This window comes from Panulirus ornatus, chromosome 9 (assembly GCF_036320965.1).
Source record: "Panulirus ornatus isolate Po-2019 chromosome 9, ASM3632096v1, whole genome shotgun sequence".
In the NCBI taxonomy this organism is placed as follows: domain Eukaryota; kingdom Metazoa; phylum Arthropoda; class Malacostraca; order Decapoda; family Palinuridae; genus Panulirus; species Panulirus ornatus.
Window position 1 is genome coordinate 20,232,620 of NC_092232.1, and position 26,321 is coordinate 20,258,940.

Sequence of the window (26,321 nt, forward strand, 5' to 3'; positions counted from 1 at the left end):
TCTTCTGCTCTCTCAACCACGCTCTTTTTACTTCCACACATCTCTCTTACCCTTACATTACTTACTCGATCAAACCACCTCACACCACACATTGTCCTCAAACATCTCATTTCCAGCACATCCACCCTCCTGCGCACAACTCTATCCATAGCCCACGCCTCGCAACCATACAACATTGTTGGAACCACTGTTCCTTCAAACATACCCATTTTTGCTTTCCGAGATAATGTTCTCGACTTCCAAACATTCTTCAAGGCTCCCAGAATTTTCGCCCCCTCCCCCACCCTATGATTTACTTCCGCTTCCATGGTTCAATCCGCTGCCAGATCCACTCCCAGATATCTAAAACACTTTACTTCCTCCAGTTTTTCTCCATTCAAACTTACCTCCCAGTTGACTTGACCCTCAACCCTATTGTACCTAATAACCTTGCTCTTATTCACATTTACTCTTAACTTTCTTCTTTCACACACTTTACCAAACTCAGTCACCAGCTTCTGCAGTTTCTCACATGAATCAACCACCAGCACTGTATCATCAGCGAACAACAGCTGACTCGCTTCCTAAGCTCTCTCATCCACAACAGACTTTCCAAAATTTTTATTTTTTTTTTTTTTTTTCATACTATTCGCTATTTCCCGCGATAGCGAGGTAGCGTTAAGAACAGAGGACTGGGCCTTTGAGGGAATATCCTCACCTGGACCTCTTCTCTGTTCCTTCTTTTGGAAAATTAAAAAAAAAAAAAAAAAAAAAAAACGAGAGGGGAGGATTTCCAGCCCCCCCGCTCCCTTCCCTTTTAGTCGCCTTCTACGACACGCAGGGAATACGTGGGAAGTATTCTTTCTCCCCTGTATTTCCTTTTTTGTCAATTTGCCTTTTGTCTCAGGTTATCATGGCATATTTTCTTGTATATTATTTCCTTATATTTTTTTCTTTCCATATGTTCTTCCTGTTTAAATTACATTATATATTTTACTGATAACTAGTGCTCCTCTTTACCTGGAAGGACGTAAGAAAATAAGATCCGTATTTGAGTTAGGACAAGTGCTCTATCACACACAAAATCACTTTCTTGCCCATTGACTAGAGCTCTTAATTGTACAGGTACACCACCGATTTTCCAGTACTCTTAGTTCCAAAGCCTTGTCGGACCAACTGTGGTCACTTAATGATAATTCATCAACACACCTCTAACCCACTAATTATACATCTCCCATGTATCAAAAGTATGCCATGGACTGCTAGAAATTTGAATTAAACAAATATTAAATGTTTAAGCACCCTAGAATGGTAAGTCTGTCCTTGGATTGTTTGAATCCAGTGGCATATCCAGGGTGTGGCAGGTAGGGCAGGTTCCCTGGACGCCACTTGAAGGGGACACCTGTGACATAGTGGTGTCCTGGATCCAGACAATGATTCGGATCTTAAAGATTTAGGTTTCTTGACCATGAAAACATATCTTTGGCATTTGGAATCGCATTGATATCATTATTAGTTCGATAGTTTTTCACAAAAATTATTTCCGTAATGGCATCCTGGATCCAGACAATGATTCAGATCACTCCCAAAACCTAATCAATTGGTCCTTGTGTCATTTCTAACTTTCCTTGAAAATTTCATCAAAATTTGTTCATACTTTTGGTGAAAGTTGCTCACAGACAAACAAACAAATGCCAGTAAAAATATAACCTCTTTGGCGGAGGTAATATAAATGAAAAATGTTTGTGTCATATGTTTGGACGGGCGCAATTTCAGTTCTTGCCATAGGCACTGTTTCCCGTAGATACGCCTTTGTTTGAATCCTGTGGGGTCTTCTTCATCCTCTGTTAGTGTTTTCCTAGGTGTGCATCACCAGAATAATGCGGTTTCGTATGCATTATACACCTGCTCAGGTTGGAGGTGCTCATCAGCTACGAGTTTCGCAAATTTGTCCACGTACTCGGCAGCTCCTTTATGGTTTGGAGACCACTTTTCTCCGTACACTTTCTTCATAGAAATTCCATGGCGCCATCCTTCACTATAGTCATGCTCATGTTGTAATTTAAGTTCTTTATGGAACAACTTATCCTGGTCCATTATCATGCTACCTGACAAGTCCATTCCATTGCTCCAACGCTGTCAAAACCATTCCATCATCACTCAATTGCGCTCAGTACTTTTACCATCTTTCATAGTTTTCTAATCGTCATTTTCTTCTTGGAATTGCTATTTGCATAGGATTTCAATATTTTCTCTGTTTGCTTCTTTATATCATAAACAGTTGATGAACCAATGCTGTAGATGTCACACAGCTTACGCACTGGAACACCATGGTCCATTTTTTTCAACACCTCTTCTTTATCTTGAATCGATATGGACTAGTGTTTACATTTGACATAGCTAGCGTTAAATTTAAGCAAAATAATCAAAGAATCTCACAGAATTGCAGTATCACCACCGAGTGCACTGTAAAGAATGTAAATAAGTGTGCCCTGCACACAACACCATTTGTGGCCGCCCAGTAAACTAGGCTGGTGGCTGTGGTAATTTCAAGTTTTCCCACATAATTTTGTCCAGACTAAAGGAGGTGCTGAACCGTCAGTTGCCGGAAAATCAGTGGTGTACTTGTACCTCTTATTTCATGTCCCTTCCATGACACAACTCTCACCTTCAGCTATCCCATTACTGTCTTAATTGATCATTCTCCCTCTCCTAATAATTTGGTTTTGTAATTTACAGATAATGCTGTGCTAGCCCAGTCTCGCTTCATCCTTATGGAGGGAATTTTAATGTTCTTTGGTGTATTTGGTCTGCTTTGCATTTTGAAGTTCCGTCGGTTTTATCGGCAGCCCTACAGCCTCCCATGGTTTGCCTGTCTTATTCTTGGTGCTGCATCTTTAGGAGCTTGTTTCTGGTAAGATATATTCTTTATAACTGTGGTACAAACATGAGATTGTAGATTTAAAACTTGGAGTAAATATTTTAAAGTTTCTGTGAAAATGTTTATAGATTAGGATTTTTATTTTCTAAATGCATTGACTTGAAGTCATCTGTCCACAGTGTTCGATACTTTGGTATATTCACATTCCTCCTCGGTTTGGGCATCTTGACTCGTGACTTTTGGATGATGGTTGGTGATCGCTTGGTGTCTGAGCGCCAGCTGCTAGGACACTTACTGACTCGAGCAGTTGTTTTTATTACTATACCACTTGCTCTGTATATTGGCTGCTTTTATGTACATCTGTCATTGCTTTATAAAGCTGGACCCAATGATAATATCATGACCTCAGCTTTCCAAGCAAGTCTAGAGGTAAGTGTTAAGTTTCTTTTCAGAAACTGACTTAATGTAAACTGATTGTGTAAATGGTAACTTTTTAAACTTACCTTATCAGATTTTTTACAAGTTTGACTTCATTTTACAGAATAGATTTTAATGAGCAGTGAATGATAAAACAAAATAAGTCATTCATTCTACCAGTAGAATGGAGTTAATTCTGAATTGAGAGAGTATCTTTTGTTGTGTCATTCATGATATGGGTATATATGCTAAGTCTGCTGTTATTTATAGCAGAGACTGCTTTTGATACATAATTCCAAGGCTTGAAGATTCAAAGGACTGTTAATTCAAAAAATCCTTTTATCGAGAATTTTTGCACATTAGTACATGGAATGGGTTTGGCTTTGGTTTTTCACAGATCCTCAAATTTTTATAAAAGAAACATAATTAGAAACAAATTTATTTTAGAAAGTGTTAAACTGGGATCTTTTAATAGGGTGGCTTAGCGGCTATTATCTCCAATCAACCTGTCAAGGTGGTACATGGATCACAGATCACACTTCGCCATACTCATGGTCGTACCTGTTGGTTACACTCTCACGATGCAGTTTATCCTGTGAAATACCCAGATGGTCGTGGATCATCACACCAACAGCAAGTCACATGCTACAGCTACAAGGATGTAAACAACTGGTGGATTATAAAGAAGCCAGAGATGTAGGTTGTTGAATTTAGAAAGACATTGTGTTTTCCACTTGACACAGGGTGCCATTTGATAGAATTTTATTAAGGGACAATTCCATAAACATTTTCTGTATTTGACTCCCTTACACTTGTTTCCAGTACTGCATTTTCCATGAATCTTATATCCATATATTTTTACTTTGTTCATTCAATGTATATTCATAACATCTATTCCCCACTCATAAAATTTGCATTTTTTTTAATTTCACTGCACTTCATCATATACGGTTTCCTCTCACATTTATTTAATACTGCTGTATTGTTAATTATTTGCATCCAGTAAACTACTGCTGAGCTGAAAACTTGGCTGCTCATACAGAATTTCTTAAATGTATGTTAGAGCAAAGCTCTGTAGTTATTCCTGCTTGTGCCTATCATGGCTATATTGTGTTTCTTGTTCATCACATGTTATTTACTACATTGCTTGTGTTTAAATTTTGGTGTGAATGAACAATGAGAATTTGAAAGACAAAGTAGGTATGCACAGTATGTATAGATAAGTGTGGATTCATAAGAGAAAATGTTTGTCAACAAGGGATTTGTAAAATGTGTGCAGCAGTGGATTTGATAATTGTTAATATCTTGGAAAAAATTACAAAATGTGCCATTTGGTATTCTTACAGATGGTTGAGGGAAAATGAATGAGATTGAGAGATACTTTATAAAAATGAACATAGTAGGAAGTATACTATATTTTTTTTTATTATACTTTGTCGCTGTCTCCCGCGTTTGCGAGGTAGCGCAAGGAAACAGACGAAAGAAATGGCCCAACCCCCCCCATACACATGTATATACATACGTCCACACACGCAAATATACATACCTACACAGCTTTCCATGGTTTACCCCAGACGCTTCACATGCCTTGATTCAATCCACTGACAGCACGTCAACCCCGGTATACCACATCGCTCCAATTCACTCTATTCCTTGCCCTCCTTTCACCCTCCTGCATGTTCAGGCCCCGATCACACAAAATCTTTTTCACTCCATCTTTCCACCTCCAATTTGGTCTCCCTCTTCTCCTCGTTCCCTCCACCTCCGACACATATATCCTCTTGGTCAATCTTTCCTCACTCATTCTCTCCATGTGCCCAAACCACTTCAAAACACCCTCTTCTGCTCTCTCAACCACGCTCTTTTTATTTCCACACACATCTCTTACCCTTACGTTACTCACTCGATCAAACCACCTCACACCACACATTGTCCTCAAACATCTCATTTCCAGCACATCCATCCTCCTGCGCACAACTCTATCCATAGCCCACGCCTCGCAACCATACAACATTGTTGGAACCACTATTCCTTCAAACATACCCATTTTTGCTTTCCGAGATAATGTTCTCGACTTCCACACATTCTTCAAGGCCCCCAGAATTTTCGCCCCGTCCCCCACCCTATGATTCACTTCCGCTTCCATGGTTCCATCTGCTGCCAGATCCACTCCCAGATATCTAAAACACTTCACTTCCTCCAGTTTTTCTCCATTCAAACTCACCTCCCAATTGACTTGTCCCTCAACCCTACTGTACCTAATAACCTTGCTCTTATTCACATTTACTCTTAACTTTCTTCTACCACACACTTTACCAAACTCAGTCACCAGCTTCTGCAGTTTCTCACATGAATCAGCCACCAGCGCTGTATCATCAGCGAACAACAACTGACTCACTTTATCAAGACTGTAAGGAATATTCATGGGTAGGCAGAGAGAACGAGTGGTTCCAAGTGAAGGATGATGTGTGTGATATCAATATGGCTGATTAATTCATTTATGGATTGGATGATAAGGGGGTAAATGCAAGATATATGGGCAGAAGGGTGAGTATGTAGTCTGTGGGGGATGAGGGGGCTTAGGACACGAAGTCATTTGTTTGCTGATGATGCAGTACCAGTGGCTGATTCAAGCAAGAAACTGCAAAAGTTTGTGGCTGAGTTTGGAAGATAGTGTGAAAGGAATAAGCTGACAGTAGATTTGAATTAAAAGAATGTTTATCATGTTTAGGAGGGTAGAGGTACAGGTTAGTTGGGATGTGAGTGTAAATGGAGAAAATTTGGAGGAAGCGAAGTGATTTACATGGAGTGAACATGGCAGCATATGGAAGTAGAAATAAGAATGTGTGGAGAGAGAGGTCCTTATCAGGAAGGGCAAAATTAGGTATTGTGAAGGTGTGGTAGTCACAACAGTAGTGTATGGGTATGAGGCATGGGCTATTGAGGAGGTTGTGCAGTGGAAGGTGGATGTTTTGGAAATGAAATGTTTGAGGACAGTATTTGGTATGAGGTGGTTTAGAGTTAGAAATGATGTGTAAAAGAGAGGTATGGTAGTAAAAAGTATGGGTTGACAGAGCTGAAGAGGGTGTTCCGAGATGTTTGGGACGTAAGGAGAGACTGCACGAGGAGAGGTTGACAAAGAGAATACATATGTCAGAAGTAGAGCAGATGAGACTGGGAATCAGTTTGGAGATGGAAAGATGGAGTAAAAAAGATTTTGAGTGATCAGGACCTGAATGTACACAAAGGTGAAAGGCTTGCACAAGATAGAGCAAATTGGGACAAAGTGGTTTACAGAGGTTGACATGCCGTATTGTAGAGTGAACTGGGACATAGTGGTTTACAGAGGTTGACATACTGTCATTGGGTTAAACCATGGAAAGGTCTTTAGGGCCTGTCAGTGGATAGGGATCTGTGGCTGTCATGTAGTACATGACAGTTAAAGGATAGATGTGAGCAAATGTGGCCTTTTTTCATCTGTTCCTGGCACTACGTCTAGTGAGAAATGGTTATAAAGTGCAAAAGAGAAAAATATTAAAGATATAACACATGCATGGAACAACTTCAGAGACATTTGAAAGAGAATTTGACATACAGTGAAGATTTGTCCCACATGATTCTGGAAAAAAATGATTATGAAATGCAGGTGGCAGCAGATAGGAATAGTATTATTCAACCAAATAAGATGATTAGTGAGTGCCACATGGTGGCCCAGACATTTTGGCAAAATCTTATGGATGTAGGTTTTCTCTTTTTTTCAGTGATACATAAGCAGTCTCCAGTAACAATATTGAAATGTGTTAACTGAAAGTCTTAGGAGGGTTTAAGCTTACTTGAAATATAATATAAACAGAATGACCAGTGCAAACAGTCAAAAGTTGAAATGGATCGAAAAGGCAGCAAGGCATAGAGATCAGAAAAAATACTTCTAATGAATATATGAAGGCCCTGTGCATTGCTAATACAAAAAGTTGAACAGTATATTCCAGGCTTATGTAGGAAATGTGGTATGTGTTATGTTGTAGATAGGGGTTTAACACCTGAAACTGGAATTTGGAAAACATGGCTATCATAGTGAGGAAATGTATTACAAGGACATTGGTTATTGATTACACTTCATACATGGTTACAATAAGCAAAGATATAGACAGAATAGGAGCAGTGGTATGGTTTTGAGAACTTTCACAAGAGGCAGAAAACTGTTATTGAAAATGTCTGATGTGTGCACATAAAGCAAATTTGATTACTTCTGTGTTGTATGGTTAAAAACAAAAGAGAAATAAACAAACTGGAGAGAATTTAGAAGCAATTCTTGAGCAAAATTGAGGGAAAGGGACATGTGAACTGCCATGAAAGGCTGAAAAGATTTGGAACTACACAACCTGGAAAGAAGAGAAAGATATGATATTCTATGAGTGGCAATGAATTGAGGGTATAAAAGAAAATGTATTGAACTTTAAAGCCCCTTAGCAAGGAAGATGGTTATTGAATCTGTGGGAATACCATGGAACATGCCAAAAATAGATCAGATGAATGTGCATAACCAGCCAGGAAGTTTGAATGGCTAATCTATGTACTACCAGAAGAAATGAGAAACCTGCGTGGAAAAACTATAGAAACATTTAAAAAAATCTTAACTTGAATGAAACAATTCCCAGGTGAATCCAGAATGGATGATTGTTTATTGAAGGTAAGCAGCAGAGAGGAGCAGTATTCTGCTTCAAGCAAGATGTTCATAGAGCACTATACAGTAGTCCTGCCTTTTAGCAAAATCTCATTGAAGATGGGCGCTTACACACACACACACGCACACACACACACACTGTGCTAAAACAACCATTTTAGCAAGATATTATTATAGGTACTCGCAGGTTTTCACTCTTGTTTATCTATGTAACACCCTCTCTCTCTCTCTCTCTCTCTCGAGAGAGAGAGAGAGAGAGAGAGAGAGAGAGAGAGAGAGGTAGTGTCATAGTTGGAAGTTACATCCTGTAGTATGTTCACAGCATTTGTTTCTATAACTGAATGTAATCATGATTTGAAGTTTTCATCATACTTGGAAAAAAAAAAATTTCAGAGAGGAGCTAGTGGTAACAGAACCTCATGAGCCAATTAAACATGGTGACATCATTCAGATTGTTCATGGACTTACATCTCGTGCCCTCAATGCTCATGATGTTGCAGCTGCTATGTCGCCACACAACCAAGAGGTAAGTATACACTCTTATGTATGGAAATATGAAATAGATTTTTCAAACAAGTTCACAATTTCCTGTGTAGAGAGATGGTATGAGGAACAAAGAATGGCCTTGTTTACTCAAATCTATTCTGTAGCTACCATATATAATGTACTGAAGCCAGTCAAGCAAGCCCCACAGACCTTCCCTTGACCACTTCGTATGTTCTGGTTTATCCATGTTGTGAGAACATATCCCTCTTTATACCTCATTGCTGCAGTTCATTGTATCTCTTGCACACCTTTCACTCCATGTTCAGACCATGGTAACTCAAAACATCTTTCTTTTCATCATTTTTATCTTCATTTCATTCTCCTCTTCTTTGCCTCCTCCATCTCTGACATATATCTTCAGTCGCCCATCACTCATCATCTTCATATCTCCAAACCATTTCTGCATATCCTGTATAGTTCTGTCATACCCAGTTTACTAATGCACCTCTCTGTTACACTGTCATCCTGAACACAGTCAGTGCTCTTGACTATGTTTTCCTCAAATATTTCAGTTCAGAAATGTCTACACTCTTATGTTCTTTTCTGTTTAGGGCCCGTGACTTGCATACGCTCTGCACATAAGGAACCCCATTACCATCAGCCATCCCAGTCTTTACTTAAAATACAGGGACTTTTCTTTCCACACACTCCTTGATGAACTCAGGACCTTTGCCTCCTCACCCACCCTTTGATTCACTTCAGCTACCATAATTCCACTTATTGCTGAGTCCACTCCCAGATCTCTAAATCAATCCATTTTCTTCAAGATATTTCCATTCACACTCACTCCCAAACCACTCCTCACCACCAAGAAGTGATTAGACATCCCACCAGTTACCCTTCTCGGTACGTAGACATCCAGTAGTCTCTACCTTGTATGTGTGTCAGTTAATACATAATGCAGAAATGCTCACTCAATTAACCTCACTCACCCACATGTACTTAAGAATGTACTTTTCTATACACCGGGCATTCTCAATCACTAGTCCTTTTTCAGTATCTGGTTTGATAACTGTTCATCATTTTCATTTTCACTGGCTACCCATTCCTCCAGTTAGACACTCAGCTGCCACATCGACTTGCTTTCAAACCTCCCACCACTAATATTGGATCACTTGCATCACATGGCGTACATGCTAACTTGGCTCTTCTGAAAACACTTGCATCTCTTCCTCACTTACCGTATTATGAGGTGCACAAGTACTGACAATGATCCACCTCTCATAATTCTTTTGGATTTTCACTCATTTCAATTAGGAATGCTCTTCATTACAGTTCGTAATGCATTCCTCAACTCCTCTTCCAGAAGTGTCACCCCCTCCTTTGTTCTTGGCCTCACATTAACCCCAGAGTTTACCCTTCAGACATTCCTAAACTGCACTTCCCCCTTCCCCTAGAGTTTAGTTTTGTGTGGAGTCAGAACATCCAGGTTCATCTCCCATGAATCTCTTAAGAACTGACATGGTGCTCGCTAGGGAAAATTTCCAACTCTTCTTGAAGCATCAAAGGAATTTGCACATTCTGAGTTCAAGACAGAAACGGGACTGATACTTCAAAAGTTCATGTTATGATGACATGTACTGACTTCTGTTGAACACAGCCATAGAATTGTGTGATCTGCAGAAGTAAATGTTGGCTCTAATCAAGAAGTTTAAGAAAGAGAGAAATGATATACAATTATACTCTTCAGAAAAATTGTTGGTTCCCATCTTGATTACTACTGTATCCAAAAATCACCATACTTTGGCTTGAGAAATTAAAGTGGGAAAAATCTAGAGGTTCTATACTATCCACATTGAGTACAACATCTGAACTGCCTGAACAAACTAAAAGTTCTAACACTGTGCATACTAGATGTAGAAAATTTATTTTATTTATTTTACTTTGTTGCTCTCTCCCATGTTAGCGAGGTAGTGCAAGGAAACAGATGAAAGAATGGCCCAACCCACCCACATACACATGTATATACATACACTTCCACATACGCGAATATACATGCCTATACATCTCAACATATACATATATATATATACACACTCAGACATATACATATATACACTTATACATAATTCATACTGTCTGCTATCGTCACCCCGCCACACATGAGAATAACAACCCCCTCCCCCCGCATGTGTGCGAGGTAGTGCTAGGAAAAGACATCAAAGGCCCCATTCGTTCACACTCAGTCTCTAGCTGTCATGTATAATGCACCGAAACCACAGCTCCCTTTCCACATCCAGGCCCCACAGAACTTTCCATGGTTTACCCCAGACGCTTCACATGCCCTGGTTCAATCCATTGGCAGCACGTCAACCCCAGTATACCACATTGTTCCAATTCACTCTATTCCTTGCACGCCTTTCACTCTCCTGCATGTTCAGGCCTCGATCACTCAAAATCTTTTTCACTCCATCTTTCCACCTCCAATTTGGTCTCCCACTTCTCCTCGTTCCCTCCACCTCTGACACATATATCCTCTTTGTCAATCTTTCCTCACTCATTCTCTCCATGTGACCAAACCATTTCAAAAGACCCTCTTCTGCTCTCTCAACCACACTCTTTTTATTGCCACACATCTCTCTTACCCTATTATTATGTACTTGATCAAACCACCTCACACCACATATTGTCCTCAAATATCTCATTTCCAGCACATCCACCCTCCTCTGCACAACTCTATCTATAGCCCACGCCTCGCAACTATATAACATTGTTGGAACCACTATTCCTTCAAACATACCCATTTTTGCTTTCCGAGATAATGTTCTCAATTTCCACACATTCTTCAACGCTCCCAGAACTTTCGCCCCCCTCCCCCACCCTATGATTCACTTCTGCTTCCATGGTTCCATCTGCTGCCAAATCCACTCCCAGATATCTAAAACATTTCACTTCCTCCAGTTTTTCTTCATTCAAACTTACCTCCCAATTGACTTGTCCCTCAACCCTACTGTACCTAATAACCATGCTCTTATTCACATTTACTCTCAGCTTTTTTCTTTCACACACTTTATCAAACTCAGTCACCAGCTTCTGCAGTTTCTTGCCCGAATCAGCCACCAGTGCTGTATCATCAGCGAACAACAACTGACTCACTTCCCAAGCTCTCTCATCCACAACAGACTGCATACCTGCCCCTCTTTCCAAAACTCTTGCATTCACCTCCCGAACAACCCCATCCATAAACAAATTAAACAACCATGGAGACATCACACACCCCTGCCGCAAACCTACATTCACTGAGAACCAATCACTTTCCTCTCTTCCTACACTTACACATGCCTTACATCCTCGATAAAAACTTTTCACTGCTTCTAACAACTTGCCTCCCACTCCATATATTCTTAATACCTTCCACAGAGCATCTCTATCAACTCTATCATATGCCTTCTCCAGATCCATAAATGCCACATACAAATCCATTTGATTTTCTAAGTATTTGTCACATACATTTTTCAAAGCAAACACCTGATCCCCACATCCTCAACCACTTCTGAAACCACACTGCTCTTCCCCAGTCTGATGCTCTGTACATGCCTTCACCCTCTCAATCAATACCCTCCCATATAATTTCCCATGAATACTCAACAAACCTATACATCTGTAATTTGAGCACTCACTTTTATCCCCTTTGCCTTTGTACAATGGCTCTATGCAAGCATTCTGCCAATCCTCAGGCACCTCACCATGAGTCATACATACATTAAATAACCTTACCAACCAGTCAACAATACAGTCACCCCCTTTTTTAATAAATTCCACTGCAGTACCATCCAAACCCGCTGCCTTGCCGGCTTTCATCTTCCACAAAGCTTTCACTACCTCTTCTCTGTTTACCAAATCATTCTCCCTAACCCTCTCACTTTGCACACCACCTCGACCAAAACACCCTATATCTGCCACTCCATCTTCAAACACATTCAAGAAACCTTCAAAATACTCACTCCATCTCCTTCTCACATCACCACTACTTGTTATCACCTCCCCATTAGCCCCCTTCACTGAAGTTCCCATTTGTTCCCTTGTCTTATGCATTTTATTTACCTCTTTCGAAAACATCTTTTTATTCTCCCTAAAATCTAATGATACCCTCTAACCTCAACTCTCATTTGCTCTCTTTTTCACCTCTTGCACCTTTCTCTTGACCTCCTGCCTCTTTCTTTCATACATCTACCAGTCAGTTGCATTATTTCCCTGCAAAAATCGCCCAAATGCCTCTCTCTTCTCTTTCATTAATAATCTTACTTCTTCATCCCACCACTCACTACCCTTTCTAATCTACCCACCTCCCACGCTTCTCATGCCACAAGCATGTTTTGCGCAAGCCATCACTGCTTCCCTAAATACATCCCATTCCTCCCCCACTCCCCTTACCTCCATTGTTCTCACCTTTTTCCATTCTGTACTCAGTCTCTCCTGGTACTTCCTTACACAAGTCTCCTTCCTAAGCTCACTTACTCTCACCACTCTCTTCACCCCAACATTCTCTCTTCATTTCTGAAAACCTCTACAAATCTTCACCTTTGCCTCCACAAGATAATGATCAGACATCCCTCCAGTTGCACCTCTCAGCACATTAACATCCAAAAGTCTCTCTTTCGCGTGCCTATCAATTAGCATGTAATCCAATAACGCTCTGTGGCCATCTCTCCTACTTACATACGTGTACTTATGGATATTTCTCTTTTTAAACCAGGTATTCCCAATCACCAGTCCTATTTCAGCACATAAATCTACAAGCTCTTCACCATTTCCATTTACAACACTGAACACCCTATGTACACCATTTATTCCCTCAACTGCCACATTACTCACCTTTGCATTCAAATCACCCATCACTATAACCTGGTCTCGTGCATCAAAACTACTAACACACTCACTCAGCTGTTCCCAAAACACTTGCCTCTCATGATCTTTTTTCTCATGCCCAGGTGCATATGCATCAATAATCACCCATCTCTCTCTATCCATTTTCAGTTTTACCCATATCAATCTAGAGTTTACTTTCTTACACTCTATTACATGCTCCCACCACTCCTGTTTCAGGAGTAGTGCTACTCCTTCCCTTGCTCTTGTCCTCTCACTTACCCCTGACTTTACTCCCAAGACATTCCCAAACCACTCTTCCCCTTTACCCTTGAGCTTCATTTCCTTCAGAGCTAAAACATCCAGGTTCCTTTCCTCAGACATACTACCTATCTCTCCATTTTTCTCATCTTGATTACATCCACACACATTTAGACATCCCAATCTGAGCCTTCAAGGAGGATGAGCACTCCCCACGTGACTCCTTCTTCTGTTTCCCCTTTTAGAAAGTTATAATACAAGGAGGGGAGGGTTTCCAGCCCCCCCGCTCCTGTCCCCTTTAGTCACCTTCTACGACACGTGAGGAATGTGTGGGAAGTATTCTTTCTCCCCTATCTCTAGGGATAACTAGAAGTAGATATCAGAGAAATAATGTTTTGATACTGAACTGAATCTCTCACCTCAGTGAGAGAAAGTCAGGAACAAATGGACAATAGCCTTATCAACACTGATCCATCCTACTGGTGTTGTGTATAATGTACTGAAAAGACTACCTTCCACAGACTACTTCATGGTTTTCCTTACCCACTTCTCATGTCCTGGTTGAGCCCATTTATGGTATATATGTTGCTTCCCACGTACAACACCAATCAAAATCATTCCATCCCATGCATGCCTCTTTTTCTCCTTAGTGTTCAGACCCCCAATTCCCAAAAGCCTTCTTCACCCCATCCTTCCATCTCCTCCTTGATTCCTTTCCTCCTTACTCCTTCTGTTTCTGACATGGATAATATTAATGTCCATCTTTTCTCATCCTCTCTAAATGTCTAAGCTATTTCAACTCTGCCCATTTGTTAAATTGTACTTAATATCACGCTTCTCTTACATTGTCATCCCATAAACAATCAGCTCAACCCCCACAGCCCATTAATACAACACTGTCAGGCCTACTTTACCCTCATAGAAACCAACCTTTACCATGATAGACATGGGGAAATATTGGAAAGACAGTTCCTAGCCAGAATGTCTCATTAAATCCACTAAATGACAGTGAAACATAAGGAACAATAGCATAGATGTCAGGAGTCCCTACCTGTTTGAGCTACTACCAGGAAATACTAGGAACATCTTGGCAAGCCCAGTGGACTTTTCCAAAAGGGAGCAATCCAGCCTCCTGCAGATTTACCACTCCAATCTGCAGCAAGGAAGCCAAATTCTGGACAGAACTGTGCGGTTCAAAAACAGCCCACAAAACATGCATGAAATGCATGCAAGTTATAGGTGAAAAATTTTATAAGTAGAAAGCCTACATTTGGTATCTTTCATTCCCAATCGTTTTGGGACATCGTTGTTATATAACTAATATACTAAAACTCTTTGATAGCGAGTGACATAAAATAAGCCACTAAATTCAGGGCTACAGAAACAGTTGAAATTTAGTTCTAATGGAATTTTATTTCTTCAGGGAAACCAAGCATGAGAACGAAATTCCGTTTCATTAGCGAGGTTAGTTGCTGTTCCCCAAGGTGGGGCCTAATGAACGAAGTTACAAATAGATTTAACACATTTACATCCATTGCTCTCTAGGGACAGGAAAACCTGTAGTGTCAAAATAACACAAAGGATTATTTGTTACAATTTCAGAGGAAAATGAGTGTTTTAATTTACAAACTGTTAATACACTAAATGAGCAAAAAGGGAAAAAAAAGTCTTGGCATTGCCAAAGAAAGTCAGCCATAAGCCAGAACCAAGATATCTCTTTGTAACATAAAACTTTTAGCCTTTTGTAAGGCATTGCTGTTTCTCAGGAACAAGGAGAGAGGTGTAGTGAATAGTGAAATTATGATAATTTCCATTATCTTTGATTAACTTCTTTCCCCTGGGTTGGATCATTTTGCTTAACTGAGGTTTTCCAATTCTACATAAAAGTAGGTAAATTAATGATAGTATTGCTCCATATTGCACCCTGATAGGGATGTATTTCTGTGTTTTCAGATGTTTATCATCAAATGAGGACAGTATAACTTAGTCATTAATTTACTCCTGATTTTTTTATGCAACTTACTAATAATATTTTCCAGGTTGCTGCTTACATTGACTACAATGTGTCTATGCCAGCTCAGACTCATTGGCGAGTAGATCTTTTGAACAGTGAACTGACAGATGGATATTGGCATGCTGTGGAGAGCCAGGTAAGCACCCATGTAATAAGAGTGTAATAATGTGTATGATTTATTGAAATGAAGAGGTGATTTACACTTGATTTATTACTTAAAAGAATTTTTTGTTTTGTATTCTAAGGATTATTAGGATTATTTTGTGAGTTAAAATGCTAATTGGATATAAATTAAATGTTACCACTGAGATTGAAAAGGTAAGATAATTCTTGATGAATTATTTTTCTTAATGTGAGGGTCATAAAAGAATTGACATGCTTGAGTAACAAGTTTATCTGTTATTGTTTACTCCATTCCCACTTGCATGGACGGATCAAGCACATACAGCCTTCCTGCTCACTTGCACACAGCATCAGCCAATTTCTAGTATACATATTTCATTTTAGTTAGCCTTTCATATCTTATGTTGCACATGGACATTCAGTCATAAAAGACTTTTGTTCTATTACACTACCATTGATTTCTTCACTTATACTTTTGACATTTTCATTCATTGTCTGCTTTATTGGTAACATTACCTGACCTATAGAAAGTAATGATTTGTATCCATAAATCAGAGTTAGGACAGTTACCTCTTTTTGCAAGCCTCTTGTGCTGTGTACACAAATCTTGCTTTGAACTAGAGTTCTTAGTGCAACTCGTATGACTTTTCATTAACTTCATTCTTTCCCCCACCACTCTTGCAGATCACCTCCCAGTATTAATTCTATTCAATTGCAATTAATCTTACTCCATATGGACAGATACAACATCCTGAACACCTTTGTTTTTCAAAAATAAGAGTATTACTCCTGTTTACTCCCCATAGGAAAACATCTAATAGTTGCGAGGAGGTTTTACTAGGAGAATAAGGCATAAGTACAAGTAAGAAGGGAGTGTGAGTGATTTCCAGCATAAGTGGATCTTTGTTGATGTTAGGCGATGTTACCATGGCCATTTAATCCATTTATGGGCAGTGTGGTGAGGGAGATAGGCGCAAGATCTTAGAAAGAAGGCTTGCATCTTGGAGGCATGAGAGGTTAATTGTTTACCATCTGCAAACTTCAGAAACTAGTATCGTAGTGTGGAAGGATGTGTGAAGGGGTAAAGTTGAGAATTAATGTGAACAAAAGTAAGGTACTGAGGTACAACAGGGGGGTGAGATGGATGGTTTAAGCTTAACTTTGAATTAAGAAGACTTGGAAGAGGTGAAGTGTTTTAGATACTTGACAGTGGATGTAGTGACAGGAGGAACTGAGGGAGTTAAGATCCTAGATGCTTCAAAACCTTTATAGTGCATTGATTTTCAGGATTAGACATAAATATCGTAATGTAGAGGGAAAAATCGTGTGGAGCATTGAAAGCCTGTCTCCATGCATGGCATATGAAGCATGGAGCAGTAAAGGTTTGGGTGGAAGATCTGTATCTCCAAGGACATAGAATGACATGCTTAAAAGTTAAGTTACCCGAGCAGTGTTTTTCAGGTATGAATCTTTGGCCATGAATGCAAAGGAAAGGAAGATGATGTATGTGTTGGAATTAAATATCTGACGACAATTGGTGATGAAAGACGGTTTGATTGTTAAATGAATAACTGTGTCAGAGAGAGGCTTGGTAGTATGTGCAGTCTGACTGTGAGGGATGATTAGGATATGCTGAAATGATTCAGCTATATGGAATGGATGAGTAAAGAAAGACTGACCAAAATGATGTGTGTCTGAAATGAAGGGAGCAAGGTGAAGAAGGAGACTGAGAAGATATGTATGGATGGAGGGACAGAGGCTTTGGGGTGTGGGGGCCTGAAGTTTTAGGAGAGTAAGAGGCATGCATTAGATAAAATGAACAAGATTAATGTGGTTTATAGGGGGCATTGTGATATCATTAGGCTGAAACAGGGCAGATGAAACTTACTGTAACTGTGGGTTGGTGAATAGTGCTTCGTTAAGGAAGACTATCTTTGGTTTTGGTGCAGTATATATGATAAAAGATTGGATATATGGAAGCTAGGCCATTGTTTGTCCCTGAAGCTAACTTGCCTAGTTGAGAAATATTATTAGGAAAAAGTAAATGAAATCCTACTCTTATACTTGTCAACAAAGTATCATGCTTCTGAATAAAACTCTTCCTCTTACATAGCTGATGAAACAATTTTTATTTGATGGTGGCATCTTCCATTCTTTTTCCACCATGGTTCAGCAGAACATCATCATCATCCAGGTCAATGCTGGGGATACATTCTTGTACATCACAACTTAATGGAAACACTGGATAGTGGATTACATTCTACAGTCGAATTCAATGGGATAATGAGGGGAGATTTCTCAATCTTATTTGCACACAAAAAGATGATGGAAATGCTTAAAAACATACAGCATGATGCAGGTACATTTTTCTTCTGATTATTTAGATTAAACAGAGCTTAAGTTACTACAGTAAAATGATACTGTAGAAATAATGCTTAGGGCAAATTGCTTTGGATCTGGTTGGTGGAAGCTATGGTGTTAGCAACACCTTATTGACCAGCATTAAAACATCCCTAAACGTCTAACTTTTCCTCGACGTCTAATATTCTTCCTGTTCCTCTTCTTCCCAGAAGCACAAGACTCATTGGGTCCTTTCCTACCAGAGGTTATAACGCAATATACAGCATAAAGAATCCAGGTTGTATATTCACCATAACACATGCGTCAGACTGCCTGCTGCAGGGATGCATAGGGCTGAAGCTACTTCTAAAGAGTGATTGCTTGCAATTGCCAAGAAATGTACTATTTTTGAAAGTTTTTGAATCTTTTTTGCTGCAATAGAATTTTCTTTTTTTTCTTGATAGGGGTGGCGTTGCTGTAGAAATAGAATTGCATTCAAAGTCCATCCCTGTATCTTGTCTCTCCAGTTTCTGATTTCTGGTATTGACACATTGGTTATTAGCATGCTTGTCATCAGTAGCTATCTACCTGCAAACGTGATAGAATATTTGACCAATACATAAAACCATCCTTTACAGGTTGATACCAGGTTAAATGCCTGCATTATTGTTCTAGTCACATACAACTCATTGTCTTAGTTTTGTGTGTATACTTTCCTTTTGTAAGCTTGTGTGCTAGTGGTTAGTGTTCCTGGCTTAGAATCATGAAGGGCCAGGATTCACATTCTAGATTGGGCAGTTATCTCACATCCCATATGGCTGTTCTTGATCCCCTTAAGGTTGATCAGTCTTTTGGTACTTGGTGTAGGCAAGGAATATCCACATCACTCACCAGAATTATCTGATTTAGCAACTGTTCCTACCACAGTGAAGTTTTCTTAGGCTTTTGAAAAAAGCTATCCAGTTTTAGGTGTAGGATTCATATTTCTCTCTTACTGTGACAATGTGTAACATCCATAAGCACTTTACAGAACATCAGGGCACAGTAACAGTTAAGACCCTTACCAGCATCATTAATGAATGCCACAATATTTTCCCTAATGCTATCATGACCAGAGTTAAGTAAGATCATGGCTAAACCATGAGTTTCTGGGCAACCTCAAGCCTTTAAGCAATTTTGATTTTATATCGTGTCAGCCTGTACTCCTATAAATACCTTTAACGTTGTAGACATGATAAAATAGCTGCACTTGCTTAGGATATATGAAATCTTTTGTTGAAGTGCAGACAAATTTTTGATACCAAGATTTGCCAGACACATGTTCTTGTATACAAGCTGACAGCCAATGAGTGGGGATAGGGGAGAAAGAATGCTTCCCACGTATTCCCTGCGTGTTGTAGAAGGCGACTAAAAGGGAAGGGAGCGGGGGGCTGGAAATCCTCCCCTCTCATTTTTTTTTTAAATTTTCCAAAAGAAGGAACAGAGAAGGGGGCCATGTGAGGATATTCCCTCAAAGGCCCAGTCCTCTGTTCTTAACGCTACCTCGCTAATGCGGGAAATAGTGAATAGTAGGGAAAAAAAAAAAAAAATATTATGACAATGGATGGAATGCAAATTTGAAATTATTTTGCTATGATAACATTACAAAATGCATAATCAGTTTAAAAATGTTTTAAGATATCATGAAATTTTTAAGGGAAAATATTCCATTCATTGGAAATATGGAATTTTTTCATGTTGCAGCTATACACTGATAACTTGGTGCACCAGCACTGGATTATGGGTGAATTCATTTATAACATGAGTAGAATCCTTAGGCTTGATTTTCCATGATAGTTGTTTTAAATATTTCTGTAATGATGTTGAGGAAAGTATACAGCACCCTTGTGACTGTTTTGTGTATTTAAGGCCAATGACAGCTTGGTAGGTGAAAAATCATCTTTAGAATTATTGATGGTTCTGAATGAATAGGTTTTGTTTTTCAAGGGTTAGATGTTATGCCTGGAGAAGAATTCCATTGTTAGATCCTTTAAGCATTTTCTGTTAGTACAAGGATTAGTCCATCCACTCAAAGCTGTTTTTCTGGATCCTGTACTGCTTGAGCTATTTCCCTACGTATTGTATCTTGTTTTAATTGTCACATTTGCTTTACTGGGAGCAGAAGGCAAATGGTTCATTTGGGTTACAGGTAAGGTAATTTCTGTAATGTGTTGGCAAGTGCTTCAGAGACTTTTTGACCTTAAACATCAGGCTTGGAAAATTTTACATGTAAGAATATTATTTTGGCAAACAGTGTTGGATAAAAATGTACATTTGTTCTGCTACATGAAATCTGTTTTATAGTACTGTGTGTGAAAGTTGTAATTCAGGAATATGTGGGTGACAATACTCTTTTCTCCAGATTCGTTTGATTCATGTGAATTCAAGTCAAGCTCTGAAGTTTTCTGGCCGTCAACTCCCAGACTGGGGTTTCCGTCAGCATGAAATCGTCACTGACAAGGTGCTTGATCAAGAGGACACCATCTGGAATGTTGAGGAGCACCGTTACACTCGAAGTATGTTTAGACTGATTATTGTTGCTTAAGGGAAATGTAAATCAAACTAACACTGGTTTTCAGGAGCAGAATCTAAGATTTATTTTCATTTCCGTCATTTACAGAGTAAATGACTGTTTTAAGATAATTAGGGTAAGAAAAGCAGATTGATAAATCAGGCAGAAATGGATTTTTCAGGAAGAAGGCTGTATATAAAAAAACAATATGCAGGTGGGATATAGAAAAAGGGGATTTTGGAGATCAATCTGTGTCAAAAGCAAAAGTTTTGGAGACATCAAGGTCTGCATCAAAGTATTCCTCATAGTCTTTGAAAAAGAGTAATTAAGCACAGGTGAAATTGAAAATACTTCACATTTTCCCATGCAAAATGATGTAAACAGATTTAAATTATACATATATTATGTGTATACTTTCCCTGAGCCTTGAACAGCATTTTTTTTTTCAACTAAAACTTGATGTTTTCAGCTTTGTGAAGTACTGGCTTATCGTTGCAGTTCAGGGGAAGATAAAAAAAAAGATGATGTGGGTCATCAGTGCACTTAACTTTTTCCTTATTCACATTTTTTTTTATTTCATACTTGTTCGTTGTTTCCTGTTTTAGTGAGGTAATGACAGGAACAGATGAGGAAGGTCTCCATTGTTTCACATCCACTCTAACTGTCATGTATAATTCATCAAAACCAGAGCCCCCACTCCACAACCAGGCTACGCAGACCTTTCTGTTGTTTCCTTGACTGCTTCACATACCCTGCTTCATCTCATTGCCAGCACATCACTCTTTTTACACCATGACTCCAGTTAGTTGTATTTCTTGCACACCTCACACTCCCTTGCATGTTCAGGCCCCAGATGCTTAAATCATCTTTTACTCAGTTGTCCACCTCTGCTTTTTTTTTTTTTTTTATCTCGGTTCTGAAATGTATACCCTTTTGGTCATCATTTCCATATGTCTGAACCATTTCAGCTCTTTCGTACATACTCCTCTTACTCCCACACATCTCTCTTACCATCATTTCTATGTGATTAACTCTTATCTCACTCCATATTGTCCTCAGACATTTCATTACCAATGCATTCACCATCATCTGTACTTTGCTGTTTATGGTCCATACCTCACATCCATAGAGCAGTCAGGACTACTTTTTCATTAAACATACCCATCTTTGGCCTCACAGACAGTGACATCACCTTCCACACATTCCTCAGTGTGAGTGACCTATCTCTTTATGCTTTCCTCAATGTGCCTAGAACCTTCACTCTCTCACCCACCTTATGGTTCACGTACAGACCCATGGGTCCATTTCCTGCCTTGTTCTTTCCCATGTATCTACAACACTCCACTTCCTCAAAGTTCTCTCCATTCAAACTTGCACTCAAACTAACCTGTCTCTCCATTGCTAAACCTGAACCTTGCTTGTATTCATGCAACTTTTCCCTTTCAAACATTCTTCTAAACTCAAAAACCAGCTTTGGCAGTTTCTCATTCGAATCCTCTGATAGTGCTGTCATCATTACACAAAAACCTGTTTGCCTCCCAGGCATCCCCATCTCTAACAGACTACAGACCTCTCCCTTTCTCCTAAATCCTTGCTTTCATTTCCCTGAACTGCCTCTTTCATATGCAGATCAAATAGCCATAAATGACATCAAAAAACTGGTACTGCAGTCCTTCCTTCAACTAGAATCACTTGCCCTCCTGTATTGTTACTTGCACACATGCCTTACTCTCTTGTTAAAATTCCTCCCAGCTTCTAGTAGCCTTTCTCACACCTCCATATAATCATAACGCCCTCAACAAAGCATCCCTGTCATAAACCCTTTGCCTTCTCCAGACCTATAAATACCACATAGCCATTCTTGTGTTTTTTTGAAGTATTTCATGCACAAATTCTTCAAAGACACCTGATCCAGTTATTCTATACCACTTCTAAAGTCACATAGTTCTTTCCATAAATGATGTTATGTGTATGACACCTCCTCAGTCACCACTATCCCATACATCTTTCCAGATACACTTCATTAACCTATACCTTTATGATTTGAAAATTTAGTTTCTTCCCCGTCTCTTTTATACCAATATATACTAAAATCTTGACATCGTTTTTAGAGGTCAACATTTTAGAGCAGTGTGCTATCAAAAGGCTGAACCGGACATATGAAGTGGTCTGAGGAAAACAGTGAAAGGACTGTGGGGCCTATTGCAGATGGTAGACTCTTATTTTGGTGTATTATACATGATGGCTAGAAAGTTGATATGAACAATTGAGGCCATTTCTTCATTTGTTCGAGGCGCTATCTCACTAATATGGGAAATGACAACTGTGTATGAAAGAAAAAATTTATGTGTAGAAGACAATGTAGAAGGCAAGTTTATGAATTTCCTGTTACATCATGTTGACATGATAAGTTATGTGAACAAGTATGATATGAGAGGTCTAGGTTTCCTTTTTATAGTATTGAAGGTTTTGGAGTGTGTGGCAGCTAATGATAGTGTTTTTATTCCTTGTTTAGGAAAATTATAAGCAAGTTTGGATATATAAAGAACACGTGCTGCATCTTTTTCATTTTACATTTTTTCCACTAATTGCCTCTTCTGCCTTAATGGGGTTAGCATCACAAACAGACGAACAACACTTAACACCCATCATCTCCATGTCTGTCATGTATAAGCAAGCATGAAAACAAGGGCCTTTCATCCTCAGCTTAGTCTCACAGACTGCTACATGGTTTACCTAAAGCATGTCATATGACAGTGGGTACCCTACCCCCATATACTATACCTCATAGATCTAATTTATTGTCTCGTGAATAATCAGGCTCTGATACCCCATTGCCTCCTTCATTCCATCCTTCTGTCTCATTCTTGATCTCCTCCTTCTCCAGCTCTCTCAACTTTTGATATGTAAATCCTCTAAGTCTCTCTCTTTCATTCATCCTTTTCATGTCTCCAAACCGTTTCAAAACACCCTAGTCAGCTATCTCAGTCAGATGATGCTTACTACCACATGCCTGTTATGATGATCAACCCACCCCACATCATGTCCTTGGACATTTCCTTTCCAACATGTCCATCCTCTTCATTTCTTGTATGTTCATAGCCTAGGACATATTCATAAAACACTGTTAGGACTGCTGCAGCGTTAAACATAAACATGTGTTTATGACCCTTCTTGCTGGGTACATGCTTTTTAGTGCACCTAAGACCTTAGCTAACTTTTCCACCCTATGCCTTGCTTCAGCCTGCTTGGTTCCAACCTCTGCCATGTTCAGTCTCGGGTTACTAAAGTACTTCACACCCTCTAGGCCTTCCCCATTCTAATTTACTCTTGAACAATCCAGTCTAAACCTGTTTCAGCCTGTCATTGCCTTACTTTTGGTTGCATTTACTCATAAACCTTCTTTCATGCAAACTCTCAAGTTCAATCTCCAGTTCATGGAGTCTGCATACATTGTTGTTTCATCTGGAAGTAGGAGCTGGTTCACCTCCCATTTTCCCCCAAACCTACCCATAGCATATTGTTGACCTGCCCCATGCTCTAAAAGCCCTGCACTTGCCCATTTTCACCACTCTGTCATTAAACATTAAAAAAACACAGTGACGTTACACTCTCCCTTTCACCAGGTACCATTCACTCTTCACCCTTCCCATTTGCACACATGCCTTACTCTTCCCCAGTAAAAACTTTTCACTGCATGTAGCCACTTTTTGTTTACCATATATGTAATGAGTACATCCACTAGGCTTTTCTCTTGCCTCTATCATATGCTATTTTCAGTGTTATGTTTCTCTTACAAATTCTTAGAAGCAAGCACACACTTCATTCACCCATTATTATTCCAGAAACCTAATTGTTCCTACCCATTCAGGTATTCTGTTCATGCCTCCAACCTCCCATCCACTACTTAGCTGTATACCATAGCAGTTATACTGAACAAATTTACACCTATGTAATATGAGCATTCATTTTTGTCTCCTTTGCTTGTTTTGTACAAGGACATTATATATGAATTTTGTCAGTTCTAAGGTATCTTGCCTTGGGAGGCATAAATGTCAAGTAGTTGAGTAAAAAAATTAACAACACTGCTACCCCTTTTTTAAGAAACTTCGGCAATTCCATCCCATCCTGTCACTTTGCCACACATCATTTTATAAAAGGCTTTCATTTCTTGATACCTTTCCCCATGGCTCGCATTCCACATGCCACCTTGTTCCAAACATACTACATACACCACTCAATCATTTAACTTGTTCAATTTTCCGTTAGAATACTTGCTCCATCTCTTTTTCTTCTCTTTGTTTTGTTACTGCTTCCTCATCCATTCTTCTCATTGTTGCTCCCATTTACTGTGGATAATTGAATTAATCTGTTCACCATCTGATATTTTTTCTGCACTTGGTCCCAGGCATTATCCATTTCCATTCCTGATTTAATTCAGTTTTCAATAACACTGGTTGACCGGGTCCAAACAGAAACTGATAGATTAGTTTTTCTTTGTTAGCCTGAGACAGAACGGGCAGCCGAGGCCCTAGTCAAGGCCATCCCATTAACCATATATATATATATATATATATGAAACAGGAGTGGTGTGAGTATGTGATAGAGTGTAAGAAAGTAAACTCTAGATTGATATTGGTAAAACTGAAAGTGGATGGAGAGAGATGGGTGATTATTGGTACATATGCACCTGAGCATGAGAAGAAAGATCATGAGAGGCAAATAGTTTGGGAGCAGCTGAGTGACTGTGTTAGTAATTTTGATGCACAAGACTGGGTTATAGTGATGGGGGATTTCAGTGCAAAGGTGAGTAATGTGACAGTTGAGGGAATAATTGGTGTACATGGGGTGTTCAGTGTTGTAAACGGAAATGGTGAAGAGCTTATAGATTTATGTGCTGAAAAAGGACAGGTGATTGAAAATACCTGGTTTAAAAAGAGAGATATACATAAGTATATGTATGTAAGTAGGAGAGATGGCCAAAGAGCATTATTGGATTACGTGTTAATTGATAGGCGTGCGAAAGAGAGACTTTTGGATGTTAATGTGCTGAGAGGTGCAAATGGAGGGATGTCTGATCATTATCTTGTGGAGGCAAAGGTGAAGATTTGTAGAGGTTTTCAGAAAAGAAGAATGTTGAGGTGAAGAGAGTGGTGAGAGTAAGTGAGCTTGGAAAGGAGATGTGTATGAGGAAGTACCAGGAGAGACTGGGTACAGAATGGAAAAAGGTGAGAACAAAGGAGGTAAGGGGAGTGGGGGAGGAATGGGATGTATTAAGGGAAGCAGTGATGGCTTGCGCAAAAGATGCTTGTGGTATGAGAAGCGTGGGAGGTGGGCAGATTAGAAAGGGTAGTGAGTGGTGGGATGAAGAAGTAAGATTATTAGTGAAAGAGAAGAGAGAGGCATTTGGACGATCTTTGCAGGGAAATAATGCAAATGACTGGTTGATGTATAAAAGAAAGAGGCAGAAGGGCGAGGGAAAGGTGCAGGAGGTGAAAAAGAGGGCAAATGAGAGTTGGGGTGAAAGAGTATCATTAAATTTTAGGAAGAAAAAAAAGATGTTTTGGAAGTAGGTAAATAAAGTGCGTAAGACAAGGGAGCAAATGGGAACTTCAGTGAAGGGGGCTAATGGGGAGGTGATAACAAGTAGTGGTGATGTGAGAAGGAGATGGAGTGAGTATTTTGAAGGTTTCTTGAATGTGTTTGATGATTGAGTGGC

General features: G+C 39.4%; 1 protein-coding gene across 4 annotated transcripts in view; it reads left to right on the forward strand.

The window, feature by feature from the left end:
* rt (Protein O-mannosyltransferase rt) overlaps nt 1-26,321 on the forward strand; it is a 533,108-nt gene that overhangs the window by 470,288 nt on the left and 36,499 nt on the right. For all 4 annotated transcript variants that reach the window (XM_071664765.1, XM_071664762.1, XM_071664763.1 and 1 more), the window contains 6 exons: nt 2,719-2,893; nt 3,040-3,289; nt 3,753-3,973; nt 8,355-8,487; nt 15,614-15,724; nt 20,453-20,606. In XM_071664765.1, the coding sequence (XP_071520866.1) occupies nt 2,719-2,893; nt 3,040-3,289; nt 3,753-3,973; nt 8,355-8,487; nt 15,614-15,724; nt 20,453-20,606 (1,044 nt within the window). The remainder of the gene's footprint in view (nt 1-2,718; nt 2,894-3,039; nt 3,290-3,752; nt 3,974-8,354; nt 8,488-15,613; nt 15,725-20,452; nt 20,607-26,321) is intronic.